The 22,652-nt window shown below is 31.8% G+C and overlaps 2 protein-coding genes across 2 annotated transcripts; one reads left to right on the plus strand and one right to left on the minus strand.

Moving 5' to 3' along the window:
• The first annotated feature begins 1,579 nt into the window (after positions 1-1,579).
• On the plus strand, positions 1,580-18,110 carry LOC110020239. Its single transcript, XM_020718267.1, has 9 exons — positions 1,580-2,133; positions 2,232-2,378; positions 13,548-13,676; positions 13,762-13,902; positions 14,267-14,422; positions 14,953-15,108; positions 15,437-15,613; positions 16,194-16,350; positions 17,666-18,110. Exons 1-9 carry the CDS (start codon positions 1,923-1,925, stop codon positions 17,667-17,669), a joined length of 1,278 nt encoding a protein of 425 aa, XP_020573926.1. The 5' UTR covers positions 1,580-1,922; the 3' UTR covers positions 17,670-18,110.
• A 3,189-nt stretch (positions 18,111-21,299) lies between these two features.
• On the minus strand, positions 21,300-22,487 carry LOC110020264 (uncharacterized protein At5g01610-like). The gene has a single exon (XM_020718304.1). It carries the CDS (start codon positions 22,174-22,176, stop codon positions 21,703-21,705), a length of 474 nt encoding a protein of 157 aa, XP_020573963.1. The 5' UTR covers positions 22,177-22,487; the 3' UTR covers positions 21,300-21,702.
• Positions 22,488-22,652: the final 165 nt, after the last annotated feature.

Here is a 22,652-nt window from a genome sequence, read left to right on the forward strand (position 1 = left end):
AAGGGCCTCAAATCATTAAAAGTCTTCTGTGATCAAGGGGGGTCAATATAAAGTGGATATATCATAAGAGCTATTCTAAGAAAAAAACATATTATAATATCTATAAGAATTACCTTAAATTAAATGTAATGCATAAATAAATATATATATTTTTATATTATATATAGTTATGGTAAATTTGATAAATTTGAAATTTATTGTAACTATTTTTTACTCTAAATACTTTGATATAACTATTTTTCTAATCCCATAGATTAAAAAAAATTTATTTTATAATATCTTGATTAAATTATAAAAAAAAATAATAATTAGTAAATTTACTTAATAATTAATATTATGTTTGCCAAATTTATGATATGATTTTTTTTTAAATTTAGGAGCATATATATCACACAATTCTAAAGTATTTTTGTATGTAACACTTAAATTTTTATTATTATAGTCATAGCACTCAAATGTTTGATATCACGTAAAAATTATTACAATTCTTAATGTTCTAAAAATAAGAAATATATTTTTTTATTAAACATTATGATGTAAAAAGTATTATAAATATAAATATAAAATTTTGTTATTAGATATACAAATATTTTAAAAAATTATATCATATAGATATAAATTCCATAAATATTCCATATATATATATATATATATACATATACACATAACAAAAATATGTCATTAAATATTATATATATATAGATGTCGCGTATCCCGGTCTGCTGGTTGGCATCTTTGGTGTAAGATCCCTTAGATCGGGGGTTCAAATCCCTCTCTGGCAACGTGAGCCTTAATGAGGTTGATACTTGAATTGTTAAACATATTTAGTGACTAGAGCCTCGTATAATAGTCTCTGAAAATTTCTCATGCCGTGACCTATTTGTTGGTAAGTCCTCTCAGGGCACGGGTTCCATCGTGAGTGGCACTAGATCCTCGAATATTTAGGCACACATCATGGGGCCCAGCGCATGGGAAATCATTATTTAAGCCTCTGCCAAACACCGGGTTCCTTTTCGAATATATACGTAATATGATATATGTAAATACATATAACCTGTGGGCTGAATATGTAAATTTCCCAAACATTCTGCCAATTGTGGTTAACACCAACAATAGGAGCACAACATAAGTTATATTTATTTAACCTATAGCTCGTATCAAATATAATCACATCTCCAAAGCAGTCATAATCAAACCATTAAATCACTTTTGAAGATTTCAAATCTTCAATTGGATGGTAAAATCAACTCCAAATTTGAAACATTTATATTCAAATTGAGCATCTCGACGATAGTAATCCCACATGTCTAAACTCCCTTAATTTTGAGGTCATTAAGGGCCTCAAGTCATTAAAAGTCCTCTATGATCAAGGGGGGTCCATATGGGTCGTCCGATCAGGTGGCTGGGGAATTTACTCACCAAATGTTTGAGAAATTTACATATTCAATGTAAATTTACATATTCAATGTAAATTTCCCAAACATTTTAATAAATTTTAAATTTACATAAGAATGTTCTAGTATTATTTTTTTCACCCACCCAAAGTTCATGCAATTTCCAACAAGCCCACTTTTCCGCTTCCACATCCCCCATGCCGTCACCTCCGGGACTCAATTTTCACTTTTCGCCCTTCTGAAACCCTTTTTGACTTTCTTCCCCTCCTCCCACGTTGTTTCTTTACCTCCCCACCCTGATTCTTTCAAGTTAACTCCATTTTCATCTTTAGTCGGCTGACTTCCATAATCTTCTCAATTTTTGGGCGCTGTCACTTTTCTTAGATTCCAAGTTGGCGACATAGTCAGCTGAATCTCTCAAAGTCTTCTCCGAACTTCCCCTTTCTGCGGCTGTCCTGCGACTTATCTGGCGCCTTCCGGTTCCCATTTTGTGTTTCTAGAGGAGGAAGAGCTCTGGAAGGGTTTTGAATGGAGAAAGGAGGAAGCTTTGGCTCTGCGGATGAGTTACGCGAGAGGAGGAAGAAGAAGGGGGCGCTACCCCTTGCTGTATTCCTTTCTTTTAACGACAGAGATGTGAATCCCGAATGCCCCGACGCACGCAATCCCTACCATAAATGCGGCTGGCACTGTCTCGACAAGATTCCATCCGTGAATAAGCTCTTGGATGGAGAAAGATCAGGTTTCTCTGCCGATGTGTTTTCTCTGTGCTCGAATTCTGGTGGGTTTGATTCTTGTCTAGGTTTTGATGTTTTGTTTGCCTATCTGATTTGGTTGTAGGTGGGAGTAGTTCGGATTGGGAAAAGATGTCGGAGAGAAAGGGGGTGAATCCAAGTTGCCCTAACGCTTCCAATTCTTACCACAAATGCTCGGAATACTGTTCTGAGAAAATTACGGGGAAGATTCATGATGCGTTTATAGAGCCAGGTTTAATTCTTCAATCTTGCTGATTTTCTCTTTGGAGTTGGACTCATACATGGAGCTAAAGTTTTATGGTTTTATTACTTTTATTTTGGAGTTTTTACATGATTTGTGATAAGTTTTGATTAATCAACTGCGAGTTGGATCATATAGGATGCTTTCAAAGTGACTGAAATGCATCTGGACTTAACCTGGTGCAGATTCCTGTTACAGTTCTAAATTAAAGTTGATATGAAATGAATTCAGGGGGAAGAGTTTGAATTATCTTGTAAATTAGAACTAATCTGCAACTTGTTACTAGCAAAATCTATAGATAATTTGTCTTTTCTTGTTTGGGATAATTTAGAACTAATCTGCAATTTAGTTAGGCAGGCTCAAATGGGGGATTGAAGGGATAAGAGCCTTGCAGAGTTGAAGGAGAAGCTAAGCTTTGGATTGGTCTTAGTACTCCCTAACTTTGATCAAGTTTTTTGAAGTTGAATCTGATTCTTGTGCGACCTAGATTGATGTTTTTCTTACCCAAAAGGGATTACCATTGGAATTTCTTAGCGAGAAACTTAGTGAAACATGTCGGAAGTGAACAAACATACCAAAAAAAATTGTATGTTGTCATCCGAGCACTTCGGCATTATGAGCATTATCTATTTCCCAAAGAAGTCCAACGCAACAATCACCAAGCCCTCAAATATATTAAATCTGGAAAGTATTTATCTAGGATGCATGCATGATGGGCTCGTTTTCTACAAAAAATCACATTTTTGCTCAAACACATACCTGGGCGCCTCAGCAAAATTGCTGATGCTCTTAGCTTTTAGGCCCTGCTTATTATGGCACTATAGGCAGAGTCATTAGCTTTGGTAGTTTAAAGGATAAAAATATGCCAACGACAATAACTTTGGAGCAATTTGGGATCAATGTTTCAACATTCTGAACCGTTAAACTATCATGTAAAGACTCCTGCCTTTGTCATTTGTGGATTAAGTCGGAAGAGTAAATTAAATGTAGTAAGAGATATCATATAAAAATTTTTATGAAGTTTTTCCATCGCATGCATCCTCCTCTAGACCTCTAGACTACTATTTCAATCTTACCACCATAAGATCCTTTTTTTTCCTAGGGTGGAGAAAGTCTTTACAATCTATACTCTTCTTTAATGGACAAAAGCGACTTAAAAACTAAGTTTACAAAAATATTGCAACTTGCTTATAAAGAGGGTTGTAATTGAGTCGAGTTAAGTCGATTTTGTCATGGATTGGACTCGGCTTGGTCAAATGATAAGTTGTTCATGTTAAGTTCGATCTTGAGCGGAGCATTCATATATATGTTTATAGTTGGCTGCTTAATTTTTTTAATGACTATACTTGATTTGTACTTGACTTATTTATATTAATTGAACAAGCTAAAATTTGAATAGATACATGATTTTTTATATAAACTAAAGAAATTTAACTTTCAAATGAATATTTGATTTTTATATAAAATTAACAATTTAAAATTCAAATTTTATTTGAATTTTGATATAAAATAAAAAAAAAATTGATTTGTACTTATTTTTTTATATAAAGCTAGCAGACAGTTGAAAATTTAAATTAGTACTTGATTTTTATATAAAGATCTTAACAAATTATTTTATAAATCTAAATAAATAAGAAATTGAATAAATTTAAAATTAACATCTAACTAGTTTAGACCAAGTAAATAAAATAATATATATGTTGAAAGTAAACTTTCTTGAAATCAAATAACATAAATAAGTAGTAACTAATTCGTTAAGAAAGAAGAAGAAATTGTGTTAAATTTATATGTATACAAATTTTTAATATGTTATTATTAAATATTTAAATAAATAAATTTTAACTAATCAAATTTTATTTAAATAATATATGAGCAAACATAGAACATTTATTAAATTATTTGTTGAACAACAAATGTGATTGTTCGTGAGCATTAATAAATGAGTTGATTCTATTTAAATTTGGTTCATTTAACCTTCGAGTTAAAAAAGAAAAGTTCAAATTTGTTTATTTACTAATTTTAACAAACATGATCAGGTATTAATCAAGCGAAGTTCGAGTTGCTCATCAAGTGCATTAGTTCATTTATATCCTAACTTATAGACTTGATGATTGCTCAAAGTGTAAAAGTAAATCTATATGAGAAAATTAGAAGTAAATTTCTAAGATCGACCCTTAAATTTTATTTTAAGAAACGATGTTGCTTTGAGGAGAAGTTGTATGAGAAGATTTTTACAATTTTTGTATTTAACATTTGGCTCACTAAAGCATATCTTTTTTATAGTTTGTAAAAATATAACCAAATATATATAAAAAACCTACCTTAAATGCCATTCAAATGGTCAACAACAAGTCAAATTCTCCAATTAACCTCTAATGGCTAATAAAAACTCTCCAAATAAATCTCTAATGGCTAGCTTTAATAAAAATAGTTAACATTTGAAAAATATATTAAGCTTAATTTTAATCAAAGGATGTTATAAAATCTATCAAGTTGCATTAAAAAAATCTAGTGAATAGTTGGCGTATTTTATTGATGATTGCACCCATGTGCTATGAATTTTTTTACTAAAAGCCAAATGTGATGTAAGTACCATCTTTTTCAACACGATCAACGATCAATTTGGTGATGAGTTAGATTTTATAATGCCAATGACTATTGTTAACATTATTTCTCTTTATATTTTAAAAAAAAATTATTAATAAATGAAACCTCTTGTGTGTATACACCCCAACAAATGCAAAGGCTGATCGAAAGAATGATCACCTTTTAGCTATCATAAAAGCTGGCATGTTTTATAAAAATATCTCAAAATGGTCTTAGGAAAAATCAGTTTTAATAGTCATCTATATTATAATGGGCTACCTCGAAAAGTCTTTGAGTTCAAGTGCCTTACATATGTCTTAAACACATGCTATCTCGTTTTCAATAGCTTAAAATAAATTCATTCTAAAAAATTTCCCAAATTGGTATTTGAGCAATTAAATGTGCTATTATCTTGCACAAGAAAGGTACATGTGACAACAAATGTCATATTCAATAAAAAAAGATCACTATTTTTGTTACTACTTATCGCAGTATATATATATATATATATAATTTCTTATCACTCATCCAAGTGAACAACTCTAGATCTAGTCAATTCTACTCAAACCGAGTCTATAAGAGAACTACTTTCTACTTTGCTTTTATAGGTTTATTTAAAATTTAATGCATCTCAGTCTACACAATTTCCATCAACCGTATTAATCCCTACCATTGAATTTGTCGAGGAAACCATTAATTCTATAAATGAAGGTCCAAGAACCATTCCTGAACATGTCTTGCACTTATACCAGGTCCAAGAACCATTCCTGAACATGTCTTGCACTTGCTTTTATCATACAAAAAAAAAAAAAAATCTTATGATTATCAATCATTTCTTACTAGCTTGCTTATTATTTTTATCTGAAACAGTTTTTGAGGCTTTAAATATTATGAATTAAAATAATGTTGTAGAGGAGAAATGAAGCCCTTCAAAAACTAAAATGTGGGAATTGATGCAGTTATTAAAAAGAAAAAAAATAGTGGGATCTTGACGAGTATTCATTATAAAATAAAAATCCACTGATTTTCTAGAAATGTATAAAAGCAAATTGCTGCCTAATACCTACATTTATATATATGGGATTGATTATCTTGAATATTTTTCTCCATTTGCTAAAATAAATATTATTAGAGTTTATAGCAGCTAATATGGGATGGAAGATACGACAATTCAATGTGAATTATACCTTCTTATATGTTAACTTAGAGAATAATGTATGTATGGAGGGTTTAGATTTGACTCAAATACAAAATAAAAGGGATGTGAGATACAAAAGATATATTACTTGGTTTCAAGAATCTCAAAGGGAATAGTTTGAATTGTTCACTAAGATAATTTTCAATATGGGTTATAAATGAAGTCAAAGAGATTATATGTTATTTATGGAACACACTACTTCACGGAAATCTTCGTACTACTAGTTTATGTTGATAATATAATTATGATAAATAGTAACTTAGAATGGATGAAGAAGTAAAAAAAAAAGTTGCTCGGAGAATTTGAAGCAAAGAATGAGGCAAACTAAAATACTTTCTTAACATAAATTTGTAAACTCTTGACATGAAATATTCATTTCACATATAAAAATATAACAAACTTGTTGAAGATACGGTTAAATTAGGATGCAAATTGTCAAGAGCCTCATGGAATTTAATTATAACTTGGAGGTATTCTAAATCATAACAATTGAAAAAATCTTTTATCAAAGATTAACGGGAAGATTTATCCAAATATCGAATACTAGACTTGACATGGGCTATCATTTTGTACACATTTTTATAGAATCTTGACTGAATAAAGCATGTTGAAATTGATGGATATTATATTGAAGAACAGTTTAATAGTGCTCTAATATGTATTTCATTAGTAACTACAGCTGATTGACTTGCTAACATTATCTTTAATGGATTATTGAGGACAATATTTCATGAATCCATTACAATTTGTAATTATTATATAATAATTATTATTATTTTTTTAATGTTTCTTATTAGAAGCTCTTCCAAGATGTATAAATGTTACACAATTATTGGAGTGAAAGACAAGCAATTATATCCTATTATTCTTGAAGTATCATCCATTATTATTATATTTGAATATGGAACTTGTTGTTTAAATTTTAAAAATTGAACCTTGTTTAAATACATTGGAAAAAATCATTTAACTATTATTTGTACATTAATTTAGTTATTTATAATTTAATTAAGACATAATTAAATAATAAAGGGGGATTTACATACACACCACAATTTTCTTAGATATTTACTTATATAACACACTAGTGTTTGAATCACATTAAAATATGTGATTGAAAATGTACATTTTACTTTAGGTAAGTTAATATTAATGGTATTTTTGATGTGATTTAGTGATTAAGGTGTTAGACATGTAAATATAAAAAAATTTGTTAGATAAGTAAGCAGTAAGAAATTTTTGGTTGGTATGTATGTAAATCCCCCGTAGTAAAATTTTCAATTACACAAATTTTTATATGGTAATATATTGAATATTTTTTAATCATTATTAATTTTATTCCAAGGCCAGCCTCATGAATCCTTCTCCATTCATTCAACTTGAGTACTGCTTAATGTGTTAACCTATTAGAAGCAATTGTTTTTTTAACACAAGTATTTTAATTTTTGTCGATTTTTTTCATCACAGCCTTGCAAATAAATTCCATCTATTTATCTTTTTGGTGAATATTTTACCTTCATTTTACATGTTTCACACCAATCTTACATGTCTATTCTATACTACCTTATTTTAATAGGTTTTGATCATCCTCTTTGTCAGAAGTTTTCATTTCACTTTAATATTTTAGGTTTTTCCATTTTAACATTCTTATCTAGCACTTGGTAGTTTATTATGTGCATGATTGTAAATTTACTCACTAATGAAACTTTCATATTTTACTTTTATAAAGTTACTTGCCTAATGAAAATCACTTTATCATAATAAGTAATTTGATAAATTATCTAAAATAAATGATGTTTTTTTTATATATTTTTATTTGATTTGAAGTAAAATGAAAATAAATGTAAAATATGCGGTCAATAATAGGTGATGGAGGTGGTGGCAGGTGGCTCACCGACAGAGGCAACACTTTAAATAAAGTTGTGTAATTGAAATTTGTCTAAATCCAACGAATTTCAAATACATTAAAATTGAACTAAGGAATAAATTTTTAATGCATTACAATTTTATAGTGCATTTGGAATTTTTCCCACCAAACGCTGGGATTTTTAAAACCCCTGCAAAAGGGATGCAGTGCACTCATTTTACAACCGACCAAGCAGCTTATAACTGTAATCACTATTTATGCACTAGCTTAGTTATTTATTTATCAGTTACTATAGTTTAGCTACTAATCATTTGTGATGAGTGCCATGTACATAAGGCACTTGATCCATCCATAAAAGCTTGGATTTGTCTCAAACATATTAATACATTGCTTTATATTTTATTAATAACACCAAATGAGGTAATTGTAAATTTTGAGACTCAAGTAGGAATGTAGTAAGATATACTTTTTATATTTTATTAATAACACCAAATGAGGTAATTGCAAATTTTGAGACTCAAGTGTAGTAAGATATACTATTCATTGACCCAATTGTACTAGGTTGTTCATTATAATTACTTAAAAGTAACATAAAGAGATAAACCATTTACACGAGTTCCAAGTACTCTGCTTATGATATTGAAGAGTTTAATGTTTTGATATCCTCATACTGTCGAAAATAGTTGAAACGATCCTATCAATACTGGTCCATCTTGCTATTTTCATCTATTTGGGCTTAATTTGGATCTTGCTCGAAATTGCTTACATGCATGATATCGAAGTTAACCCAAACCATAAATTTGGGCTTAATTTGGATCTTGCTCGAAATTGCTTGCGGTACCCACATACATGCATGATATCGAAGTTAACCCAAACCATAATACAAATGTGAATGTTATTACTAAAATTCAAAATGTTTACAAATAAAGCCTCTTAACATTAGGAAAATAACGACATAAATATAGAAGACACCCTAGGGCAATTACGAAGTGATTTAGGGTTTAAATATTATAATTTTGAAAATATATTTTATAAAATTTAATAACTTACTTCTCCACCCCCTAACTATTCACCAAGTATTAACGCAAGTGCACATATCGTTCAAGTAATATAGGACTTTCTTTAGTCCCGGGTATCGATCTCACATGGAATAGCGGAAGTAATCACTTTGGTGAAGTTCTAGTTTACTACTATAAGGTTCTAGTTTGAAATGTCGATAAAGGTGGTTTTGCTATCACTTCTCCCAAGTTACAATTTTAATCTTGTGTTAAAACTTATCTGGAGAAATCAATAAGGTGAAATTAAAGATTAATAAAAAATACTTTTCTCTTGTGAATAATTAAGTAGGTTGTCAGTTTAAAGTTTAAGAATGTAAATAAAGTAATGACAAAAGCAACATATGTCTATCTACCATCTCCCGAGTTATAGATACGATTAGTTCACTAATTAATTGTTTTCTTTTGGCAGTAGTGCTAGTTGGTGCCACATATAGGCTTCCCATAACTGTATGCCCCGCCTGTCTCCCAGAAAGCTCTAATCCGAACCTCTCAGGATATTTATCTCCATAACTTTGCACAACCACCTAACTACTACGTTTCATAGTTAAATGGACAATATAAACATTCTCATGTTGATTCACCACTACTCATGGTCAAGTCAAGTGGGTCACAACAAGTTTTAACAAATCGTATGACTGATAAGATGTGTAAATTAAGTCTAGGAGAACATTCATCACATATAAAATTAAGATTTATTCTTAAACTTCAACACCCTACACTTACTACCAAATCATCACAAAAAAGTATAGGGTTTCTACTCACAATGCATGATAAATTCAATAGAAAACATCATGAAATAAAGCTTATAAACTAAATATGTGTTGTATGGGATGACAAGGCAATCAAACAATCTCTACTTAATAAAACAAGTTCACTTAAACTAAATATGTGATTTAAAGGATCGCAAGACAATCAAACAAACTCTACTTAGCAAAACAAGTTCACTAAATACATGTTTACTGGATTACAATGCAATCAAAACATACAATACTTAGCTTTAATCTCTCTGAAATCCTTCCACCGAAGTTCTCTACTGCTCATTGCAATTGTTGATAGAATCGCTTACAAATTGCTATCAAATTCCCTTACAAATATCTCTAAATTAGTGAAATCCTACTCCAGTTCTCTACTGCTCCTTGCAATTGTTGATACAATCGCTTACAAATTGCTATCAAATTTCCTTACAAATATCTCTAAATTAGTGAAATCTTACTCTCCTACTCCTGATATGGATTTCCTGAAGTCCACCTTGGAACTTCGTCCCCAAGTCCTCAAATGGCAACAAATTGCGCTTTTCATTGTCACGAACTGCTAAATAACCCCTAGAAAACTGCTTCGGACAGTTGTGGCACCTAAACGCCCAACTGTGGCTCCTATGCGCCACGTCCTCTGTCGGTTGGGGAAATGAACTGGCGTCTAGAGGCCACATTCTCTGGATTGTTTACGGGGTCCGACGCCAAAAACTGGCACTTAGGCGCTAGTTCAGGTCGAAGCTCCACTGCTACAATTGTCTCCTTTTCGCCCCGTTTTCGCTCCAGTTCGCTCCAATTGCCTTACATTTTATACCCGCAACCAAAAATATAAAAATATCTTTCTTTAAAGAAAATTTCATTCATAAACTAATATAAAAAGTAAGGGGAAATTAAGCATGTAAAAAGACATGTAACGAAGGTGGTGGATGGTGGTTGGACAATAGGTAGAGGGGTTGATTGCGGGTTGCAGGCGTAGTTGGAGGCTTGGAATGGCGTGGCTGCAACATTGGAAGGCAGGGAGGAGGGCAGACAGTAGTAGGACAGCAGGGAAGAGGGAAGCGACGACTGGCCGGGAGGCTGGAGGGTTGGTGGCAATATGTTGGGATGGAGGGAAGGTATTGCCACAGCAGGTGAGGGTGCTGTATGAGTGGCGGCAACAACAGAGGGAGCGGGGAATAGAGCTGGCAACAGGGAGAACATGAGAAGGTGGACCGCGGAGGGGATTTGGGGAGGATAGGTATCCCCACAGGATCAAGTTACAGTCGGAACACCCCTCAAGCCTTTGGAGAAGATCACCGTCTCGGGCGAGTTACAATCTGAGCACCTCCTCGCCTTTGAATACAACCCTAGAAGGTAAAACAACCCCAACGGTTGGCTTGGACAAAAATATGAAATCTAGAAGGCAAAAACTGATTTTAACCAAAGCGAACACACCTATATATAATGGGGAATAGTAGATAGAATATGTAGGGAATATAAATAGAAAGGTGATGGAAAACGGAAGGAGATAGACAAAGAAAGTGCTAGAAAAGGAAGGGCTAGACATGACAAGGATTTCAATAGGATAATGGGGGGCAGAAGGGGTGGTAACTCCCCTCCGCAATGCATTTTTTGAGAACCTTTTACAGAATTGCACTCAATATCCATTAATTTTGTTAATCTATTTGAATTAATACCAAACATTTAATAGTTTATGTTGACTTTAAAAAGAACATAATTTTTCTAACTCCATTTTGTATATATATTTTTGGTTAATTTTTTTTTTTTTACACAATCCTAAAAAAATTATAACATAATTTTCTAAATTGGTCGCTAGAAGTTCTAAAAAATATTTGAGCAAATTAAAGTTAAGACTTCATGTAACACTATAGGAATAGATAAATAATAAGAATTCATGAAACATTTTGAGCCACTTCTTGTTTTATGTGCACAAACACTATTGCAATCAATGAAATGCCTCCCAAGTTTATGAGATAGGTTAGATCATTAGGTTTTATAAAGTGGGCTTGAATATGTAAAGTTTAAATTTGGGCTAAAGATTCTCACGAGTTTAATCAAAAACTTGTTGGAAAATTTACGTGCATACCGCACAATTCTTATGGATTTACATATCTGATAGCTAAAGTTTGATATTTATATTACTAATCTATGCATAAAAAGGCATATTTGACTTTTAAAATGTTAGTAAAAAGTAGAAATTTTGATGCAGTGTTAAAGATTTGAGTGTTATGAATGTAAATATTCAAGCTTAGGGGCAAGGCTTGTAAACACATAAGAATTGTGTGGCATGTTTGTAGATGCCCCAATCTTGCTTCTTTCACTTCCCTAAGGGCTCCAGAGTTTTATGGGAAAATGATATGCAATGTTTTTATTTTTATGATTTTCAGTATTGCACTTTAAGTCAAAATAGTTTCCACGTATGGATATGTTGTAGACAAACGAGTAAGAGATTTTTCTAAGATCTTATTTTTTCGTTGCTTCAATTATAATGATTATTGAATGTTACAAAAACATCTAGGAATTATAATTCAGGCACTAAAATTAGTTTCATTCTTTTGCCAAGTTATATTACATTCAGAACCACTCACAATCCAATTACTAATTATGTAAATGAAATCGGTTCAAGTAAGTTTACCAAAGCAAGAAATCCAGACCTCACGACTTAATAAGGAGATGATTTGGATTTTATGGCCGCACCTTGTTGAAATCAAAGAAAATTACATATCCATCCAGCAGACACATGATTGATAATTTGAGGAAATTTTTTATTAAATGAAAGATCATAAATTACATTCCTTTGAATATTAAATTATGAGGTTACTACAACCACATACTTTATTCTTAAAAATGAATAGAAGTCGTCGTCTTTGAATCATTAAAAGGTGTGAACATTTTTTCAAAGGTGTGAACGTTTTAGATATCTCGGGTCTGTTGTTTAAAGTGATGGTGATATAGATGGGGATGTTATTAGTAGAATTCAGGTTGGTTGAAGTGGATGAATGCATCAGGCCTATTATGTGATAGAAAAGTACCACTTAGACTTAAAAGTAAAATTTTATAAGATGGTGGTGAGACCTGCAATGCTTTGTGGCACAGAGTGTTGGCCTTGAAAAGAGAAGCATAAAACAAGGTTAAGTGTTGCTGAGATGAGAATGCTTAGGTGAACGAGTGGATTGATACTTAAGGCAAAATGCAAAACAAATATATTTGTGAAAATGTTGGTTTAGCTCAAGTCACAAACAAGATTAGATAGAATAGTCTTAGATGGTTTGGTCACATTAAACGTCGACCATCTGCTGATCTGGTTGGGAGAGTAGATATTTTATATTCAACTTTTGTTAGGAAAGACAGAGGTAGATATAAAAAAACTTGGGCATATTGTATAAAAAATGATCTCAATCTATTAGAATTAAATGACAATATGACACTCAATAGCATGTAGTTAACCCCACTTAGTGTGATAAAGGCTTGTTTTTGTTGTAGAAGTCGATGTCTTTCTGGAAGAATCTTGCAGCAAGTAAGATATTATTATAGAAACATTTATAAAAGATATGATTATTATGAATCTTGGTATCATATTAAGCTCAAAGTTGTTTATGAAATATATATATATTTTTATGTTTGTTTCACTAAAGATAAACAGCTGTGTATAATATCTTATGTCAATCATTCATGTTCTCATGTTGGTTAGTTTGACCGCAGGGAAGGATAAAGGAGTTCTAATAACTGGAGATGAAAGTGATGTGAATCCCAACTGCAAACATGCATCTAATCCTTACCATAAATGTAATAAGTTTTGCTTTGCAAATTCTCCCGTCATTCGTAATGATGGTAAGTTATTTTATGCCATTAGCCTCAATATTTTTTACTGTAAATTATTGTCAGCTTTTGCAATTTATGAAAATAAAAATTTCAGTTATGAAGGCAAAGGAGCAAAAACTTGTTGGCACTGCAAACAGAGCAGTCAATCCCGCGTGCAAATATGCATCAAATCCTTATCATGTTTGTGCTGAATACTGCTTCCGGGAGGCCCCTGAAAGGGCGCTGCCTGGGCAAGGTAGTCCTTAAGCATTATTGTTTTTAGGGGCATTTGCATACTTACCGTCCGATTCCTACATATCTAACACCTAAACTTTAAATTTTTTTCATTTATACCTCCCAAAATTTTCATATCACACACAAAAAAAAAAAAATCACCATTTTAACTTTTAAAAAGTGAAATAAACCTTTCCATGCAGGTGGCATGTTTGTAAAAATTGAAGTTTAGGTGTTAGATGTGTAAATAGTTTAGGTGTTAGATGTAGGTGTTAGATGTGTAAATACATATGAATTCTGTGGTATGTATGTAAATCTTCCATCTTTTTTTTTTAATTCTCCATCATTTTAGCTCTTATTCATGCTTTAAATTACGTATTTTTCAGCCATTAATCCAAAAAGCACAAAGGAAAGAAAGAAAATGGTCAAACATACAGAAAGATCAGGCGTGAACCCTGGCTGCAAATATGCATCAAATCCATTCCATAAATGTTCTGAATACTGTTTCCAAAATGTGGCAGATAGATATATATCTGATGGAGGTAAGCTAGTTATTCTCTACTTTTGTTTTTGGGAAATTTACGTATTTACCACAAAATTTTTTTGTATTTACATCCCTAACACCCAAAGTTTGATATTTACACTTTTAACTCTTTGGTTTTATAAACCTATGCACTAAAAGATGTATTTTTTTTTAGAAAGATAATGATTGTAGTAATTTTGATGTGATGTTAAAGATTTGAGTTGTTGGCATGTAAATATTAGAGTTTAGATTTTAGATATGTAAATACATAAAAGTGGTGTGGTATATATGTAAATACCCTATGTTATTTTTTTGGAATATTTACATGCGTGCCACTCAATTCTTATGTATTTGCATATCTAATATCTGAACTTCAATTTTTACATCACACCACGTTACTTATGCATGAAAATGTGCATTCACTTTTTAAAAGTTAAATTGGTGGTATTTTTGATGTGAAACCAAGGTTTTAGATATGTAAATACATAGGAATTTGGTATTATTTATGTAACTGCATGTTATTCTCAAGCTAATAATAAATCAATGCAGTCACTAAATCAAAAGAAGGAAAGATAACAATTAGTGGGGCAGATAGAAGAGATGGGAAACCAAGGTGTAAAAATGCTTCAAATCCTTACCACAAATGTACTGATGACTGCTTTCAAGAGATCTTTCGAGACAACCCGGCCGTTGAACGCATCTCACGTAACATTCTTTAACTTGAGTTTACTTTCTTTAAGGAAGATTTACATACATACCACAACTCTTATGTATTTACATATCTAACACGTAAACTTCAATATTTACATATATATGCCACTTTATTTTTGCATGAAAATGTCCATTTTACATTTTAAAAGTTAAAATAGGGGTATTTTAATTGTGATATGAAAGATTCGGCGGTATAAATGTAAAATGTAAAGTTTAGGAGTTAGATATGTAAATACATAGGAATTGGGTGATATGTATGTAAATGCCTCTTACTTTATAGCAGTCCCTTCTCTCTCTAAATCCATCTTCTCCTTCGCCGCAGCTCCGATCAACGAAAAAAATGACGGCAGACCAAAGGAAAGAAAGGCAGACCATTCGATCATTGAGAGGAGCTTAGATGTTGAAGCCAACGGTATGGAAGCGTCTAATAGCAGTCATAAGTTTACCGATTCCTCGAACGAAGTCAGCATTCATGCTGAAACTAACGAATCAGAATCTGGTATTCCTCTGATCCGACTCATTATTTTTGTAAATATGAGAAAAGTGTTAAAATAGTCCTGTGACTTTTTGTGCAGGGTCATTGTAGTCCCAGAGTCTATAAAATTGTAAATTTAGGATATATTTAAGACAACTCTAGCTGTTTGAAAAGAAACTGCTGATTAAAAAACTATGGTGGCTATTACAAATTCTTTTTAGAAAAAGTTAAGACTGCAACAATCTTTCAGCCATCACACTTAGCTAAACCCGGTGGCAAAACCCAGCCTTCAGTTACAGCTTTTTAAAAAAGTAGATAAAACATAGTTTTGCCAAACAGAAAAAATTATTGTGTTGCACCGCACCACTACTGCACTGCAGCTCCAAACAAAACCTCAGTCCCTAGACTTTTTTAAAGAGTGCAAAGATAGTCATCTCTGGTGATTATTTGAGCCCATATTAAAACGGTATGAGAACTAATTTGACTTTTTTATAGACTCCGGGACTAAAATGACTCTAAGTAGTCTCTGAATACTATTTTGGCACTTCACTCGTAAGAATATCAAGTTATATGATTATATTGCTCAGCCACATTATTGCTGCAGTTTTTACTAAAGATGAGAAAGAGGCGGGTATGATTGAGCTGCTGGATTCGCAGCCGCTACGAATAGATGCTTCAGAGTTATTTAAAGAATGGGCAAAATATTGCTCACTAAAGGCTCAGGAGGACAGTGAAGTCAAGACAGAAAAAACAGGGCAAAGGTTAGCATATCACTTTGCTTTGGTTCTCTGTTAAATGAGATTTCTTTGGTTTTAAGCGCGGAATTCTGTTTTTAGTTTAAAAAATAATTTCATATAAATGCTTAAATTTCACTTTTTTGGATTGAATCTTTGATTTTGTGTAAAATCTAAGGGCTTGCGCTAATAAGTGCTAGCGAGTTGAGCTTGATCAGTTGATAATAACTAAAGTTTGTGAGCCGACGTGTTTAGAAAATATTAGGGCGATTTACGTACATACTACACAATTCATATGTATGCACATATCTAACACTCAAGATTTGATATTGACATTTATAACACAATGGTGTCATAAAGCTATGAATGAAAATGTGTATTTCTCTTTTAAAAAGATGGTGATGGTGATATTTTTGATATGATATTAAAAATTGGAATGATATGCATGTAAGCATGAATGTTTAGGCGTAAGATATGTAAATACATAAGAATTGTGTGGGTTGTGTGTAAATCCCCCAAAATATTAATATTATAAAATGTATTAAAATTTAAGATTTTATGTATAAATTATTATAAATTTTTTTAAAAAAATTATATATTATATTTTATGCTATTTAATTTATTATTATTTATCTTCAAATTCATCATTCAATTTGTCATTTTACTATAACACTGGCTCAAATTAATATCGTTTTCAATCTTTCATGATAAATAAGTCAGCTCGTGAGCTGGCTCGAACTTATGGAGTTAAGCTTCAGCTCCAGTTTGAACTCGATTAATCAATCAAGATTAAAATCAAGCTCAATCTACTCAACTCGTTGACACCTCTAATTGACACCTCTTATACTCTTAACTGTTCTAGAAAGGAAAAAAATTGTGTTAGGAGCACTTCAATAAAACAACATGCTGAAAATCATTTTAAGACATTATATTATTCTCAGTACGAACAGTTTTACATTTCAAATAAGAAAAAAAAAAGGGAAATTTATATACAGAGCACCCAATTGTTATGGAATTACATTAACGCCCAAAACTTTTATATTTACATATCTGACCATTGAAAAGTGTAGCAAGTGCTGCTTTTGATGTGATATGAAAGAATTGGGGGCTATGCATGTTAAAATGAAAGTTTTGGCATGAGACACGTAAATCCATAAAAATTGAGTGCTATGTATGTAAATGGCAAAAAAAAAAAAAAATCATATTCCTTATTTATCTTACAACAGAGTTACATAATCTTCAATTTTTAGTACATTATTGTTTCTTTCAACAAAATTAAAATTTTCTTGGGTAAAATTTGTAAATTTGCATTCTGTGTTGACTCCAGCTTCTGTCTATACAGATGATAAAAGGGTGTATTTGCAAAGAGCAAATTCGGTGGCTTCTGCTTGCATTTGTCTCTCCTTAACAGGCTTTTTTGGCCTTCATTCTTCAGAAGGGAGCAGAGAAGGAGAAGTGATCAGAAGGGTTAGAACACAGAACTTATATGGATCAAAATTGTAGAAATGTGTTTGGTTCATATAATATTTATCAAAATGGTTCGTTCGAGGGGCTGCATCGCCGGAATGCACTTCTCTTTTACTGTATATTTTATGGCTTTTTTTGTTTTTTTTACATAAATATCCTTTTTCGGTTTGGGTTGTAATGGCTTTTGTTTATTTTTTTAATAAAAAGTAGGTGTTTTACATGCATAAAATATTGCAGTTTTGTATCTTTATGATTTGTATGAATTGACACGAAACTCTCGAATAGTTTGTACTTTTATGCGAGAATATGGTAATTTATGTTAGAATTGAAATTAAAGGGAAGAAAATTATGATGTTGAGTTTGGGCGCTCATTTCGCCTATATGTATATACCACATTGGGCTCGCGTTAAAATTGTTTATACATATATGCTCGTAACTCGCCCGCTCCACTTACTGTCTCTTTGTCTCGTTGCTGACGACTGCTTGCACATTGTAGCCATATACTTTGTACCTGGACCCAAGCAAAGCCACATTAAACATTGAAGAAAGAAAACAACAAAGGCTTATTAGCTTAGTCACCCCTCACTAGTTTTCAAACCATTCCTTTATTGTTTTCATTATAAGAGTTTCTTCATATTCTAGAGAAGTTATAGTACTAAAGTTCATTGTTTTTCTTTTTTTATAAATTTTGTTCTAATGTGTTGTTTATACTTTATATTATAAAAATTAAACATATTTCTTTAATAAATATTTTTATTTCATGAAATTTTGTTTCATTACAACACTGTTTGAACATCATGTAGATCTCATTACTTGGTTTTTTTTTTCTTTGAAGTTTTTGTAGCAAAACTCTGTTAAATTTTATTTTATTTTTTAGATGATGGAAAGAGATAATTTATCCTTTTAAAAAAATTATATTTTCAAAGGCTGTTATGGTGTATGGTTACATCAATAAACTTAAATTAATTTCTTCATAATTCTGAAATAGAATATAACTTCAAAGCAATAATTGAACATCTTCAAGGCGGACGCCCGATTACTATTAAATTTTTATCGTATAAAGTGTCAAAATAGTCTCCAACTATTTACATGTGGCTGTTGTAGTTCCAGTGTTTACAATTGTTAAAAGCAATTTTTTTTTTTGACTACTTTAAAATTGAGCCCTAATAATCCTCAATAAACAGAAGACAGCTCTTTCTTAAGACATAAAAGTTAAGGAAACATCTTGTCCTACCACTGATTAAAAAAGAGAAATGAACATATTCAGTGTAAGTTTTAATCCAAATTTGAAGGGCAGAGGGAAATCCATATGCCTCAGTCTATGATCTAAAACATGGCGATTGATCTTATCTAGGGATTTCATCAAATCAATTTTTGCACATAATTTTTCAATAATATTAGGAAAAAAGAGTTTAATCCTCTTTGCAAGCAACTTAGAAATAACATCGCAAATAGTATTTCAAAGAGATATATGTCAATCATCATTAATAGGCTGGGCTTGAGAGCTTTTTGGCATGAGAGTGATAAAAGAGTATTTCACCATGTTAGAAAGCTTGGAGGGATTGAAGAAATGTATATAGCCTCAATATAAGGTCCATTGATGTGCCAAATATCCTTTGGAAGTAAATCCATCCAATCCATATACTTTATCATAGCCAATATTCATTTTGTATCTCTTCCACATCATTAAACTCATGCATAGGAGCACCATAATCAAAGGTACTTAGGGTATGAGCAATAGGGAGGATCTCACCATTATTTTTATAAGAATTAGAAGGGATGTTGAGAAAGTAGAGAAGAAAGATATGACTTCATTAGCAGTACTTTTTGAGTGCAGATGCAAGAGTTATTAGCAAGGAGTTCTCTCATAAAATTTCTATTGCTTTTAACTTTAGTTTTTGATAAAGGATCTTAATATCATCATCTCTTTTTCCTAACCAAGCATATTTAACCACTAAAAATTGGAGGATTACTGCTACTTTCTTCATGTTTGAGAATGCAATTAAAAATTCCCATAGTAAGCCAATGCTCATTGATATTAGTAGCCAAAAATTCAATAGATTGCCACAAGTCTTTCTCCTTTAAAGAGCACTTTTCACCATAAATAAGAGCAATAAAGAGATTTATGGTAGAGAAGAATGAAAAATACAATGAATATACTGAGTTTGCACTTCTTATGCTTAGAAAGAGCTAAAATTGTCAAAAATCTCTTAAAGATAAGCACTTTGATGCACTTTGGATTGTTGGGCTTGAAGATATGACAGATAATGCAAAATAATAATAAGAATAAGTTTATCATAATTCATTTTTTAAATTGTGTTATCCTGATAGTTATGGCCATTGGGATCCCAAAACTTATTAAGATGAATGACAAAATTAGGAATATATTTTAGTCAAAGATGCACCCATACATTATTGATGCTATGAATTAAATAAATTGGCACTCAAATTCAATCCACTTTCTTCATAAATTCAAAATCTTCTAATTTATTTTAAAATGTATATAACATATGAATTATCAACAAATTACTATGTTACATTTATCTCAAAACAAATACAAACATTTTATTAATAACATAATCAAATTTCAATTACAATAATATCAATCAAAATTCTTTCTTTTTTTTCAATTTTGAATCTTTGTTTCATGTTGGATGAATTTTTTCATCTATTTTAATAAGGAGGGCAATATCTTTCTTAAAAAAAAAAAATTCTCTTATACATATCTCAAATCATAACCATATTCCCAACTCTCCTAAGCTTTCTTAATACCATAATCTACATGTGCCTAAAACCAGATTTTCTCAATCTTACCTCAAAACAAAGGAGGAAACATTAAAGTTTCATTATAAACATGCATTCAAAGCTTAAAACACATAAATCTATACATAAATGAGTAAAGTTTAGTCTTCTGATTATTTATATGGATCATTTTAGTTTGTCAATATAAATGTTAAACTAATCCTCAAAATTTTTTAGCGCTGAAGTAATCATCTCTTTGAAGAGTTAGCGGACAACTTCAACTCATATTAAAAGAGTTTGAAAATTAAATTAATGATTTTAAAGGCTCAACTCTGTAAAGAACCAGTAAATCATGTTTATACTTTTCTCATTTATGAACATGCATAGTAATAAAACAAACTAAGATTAGCCAACAGTAATAATAATATGAGTTTAGTTTCATTTATCTTCATGCTTTCTGACTCTTTAATATTCATCTCCTTTCTTTTTTCTTTATGAATTGAGTGCAGTGCTCTTGTCTAAGTGGTGTATCTATCACATAATTTGGATTCAACATTCAATTGCAACATTAAACTTTTCTTCTTTGTACTTTTTAAATTTTTGTTGCATCCAGGGTGAATTTCTACATCTATTTATAACAAGGGGACAATATCTTTGTTAAGAGGGAAAAAAGGTTGCTCTTATACATATCTCAAATCATATCCACACTCCCAACTTTCCTAAACCACCTCAACTTTCTCAATAGTATAATCTAAATATGATCAAAGCCAGACCTTCTCAATCTTACCTCAAAACAAAAGAAACAAACATCCAAGTTTCAATATAAACATGCATTATTCAAAGTGTATAGCACATATAAATCTATTCATAAATGATTAAAGTGACAAAATAACCTCCCAATCATTTACATAGAATCATTTTAGTTCCATAACTATAAAAATGTCAAATTAATCCCCAAACTCTTAATGATGAAATAGCCATTCCTTTAAAACTTTTAGTGACTATTTCATCCCATCATAAAAACATATGGGAACTAAATTTACAATTTTTATAGACAATAGAACTAAAATAACTTCCATTAAAAAATCAAAAGAACATTTTGACACTTCTCCCCTTCCTAAACAAAGCATTAAAACAAAGCAAGAGAAGCCATCACCAGCACTTTGAAGCCTAAGAATCCATCACCATCTGAGTAGAACAAACTGAACCGCAGCTGCATTTGGGGCACTCTTCAAAGTTGGCCAAAGGAAACGAAGCTGATAATGGACCAACATAGAAGTAGAGATCAGTTCCACTCCTCACAACCTCCTTGATCCCAAACCAAACCACCAAAACCCTAACGCTGACGCCATTAAGCTCCTTCAACTGACCAGACTTCACCTTCCCCGTGATCCTTCTGGCATACTTGAGCAGATACCCTTCTCCCTCCACTCGGAACTCGCAGTCGCAGGGAAGAAGGACCTGGAAGCCGCCATCTTCGTCTAACTGGTAACTGATCACTCCCTCTGGAAGAATCCCTTTGGGGAAACCGAATCCCTCCAGGATCTCGTAGGCGGAGGGGGAGTTTGATGGGCGACCGAGGGAGAGGTGAAGAAACAGGAGGAGAAGGAGGAGAGCAGGGAGTGTATTAGACGGAGATGACATTTTTGATGGATCTGGAGATTGGGAAATTCTGAAACTCGGCTGGTTTTTGAAAAAGGTGGGATCTTTGAGACGAAGGAGTGGTCAGGAGAGGATTTTGGGGGAAGGAGAGCAGGCCGGAGAAGAAAGAGAGGAAGATAGAGTGGGAGAATGAGAATTTGATGAGAAAAAAAAAAACGTTTTTTGGAGAAGGAAACAGAGAATGAAGGAAGGTTTTGGGGATAATGAGCTGTGCGAGAGCGAAATAAGAAGCATTTGATCGTTTGGTGAGATGAATGACGTCTTTGGCGGAAAGAAAACACAAAAGAGAGCTTCCGCGCGTGCGCGCTCTAAGAATCCGAGGCCGTTTTTTGGGCATTTACATACAAAACACACAACTTTTATGTATTTACACTTTATGTTACATGACAAATTAATATTTTTAACTTTTATTAAAAATATAATTTTTCATGTATAGATTTATTGCACTAAAATTTTAT

This window comes from Phalaenopsis equestris, unplaced genomic scaffold (assembly GCF_001263595.1).
Source record: "Phalaenopsis equestris unplaced genomic scaffold, ASM126359v1 Scaffold000094, whole genome shotgun sequence".
Taxonomy (NCBI): Eukaryota; Viridiplantae; Streptophyta; class Magnoliopsida; order Asparagales; family Orchidaceae; genus Phalaenopsis; species Phalaenopsis equestris.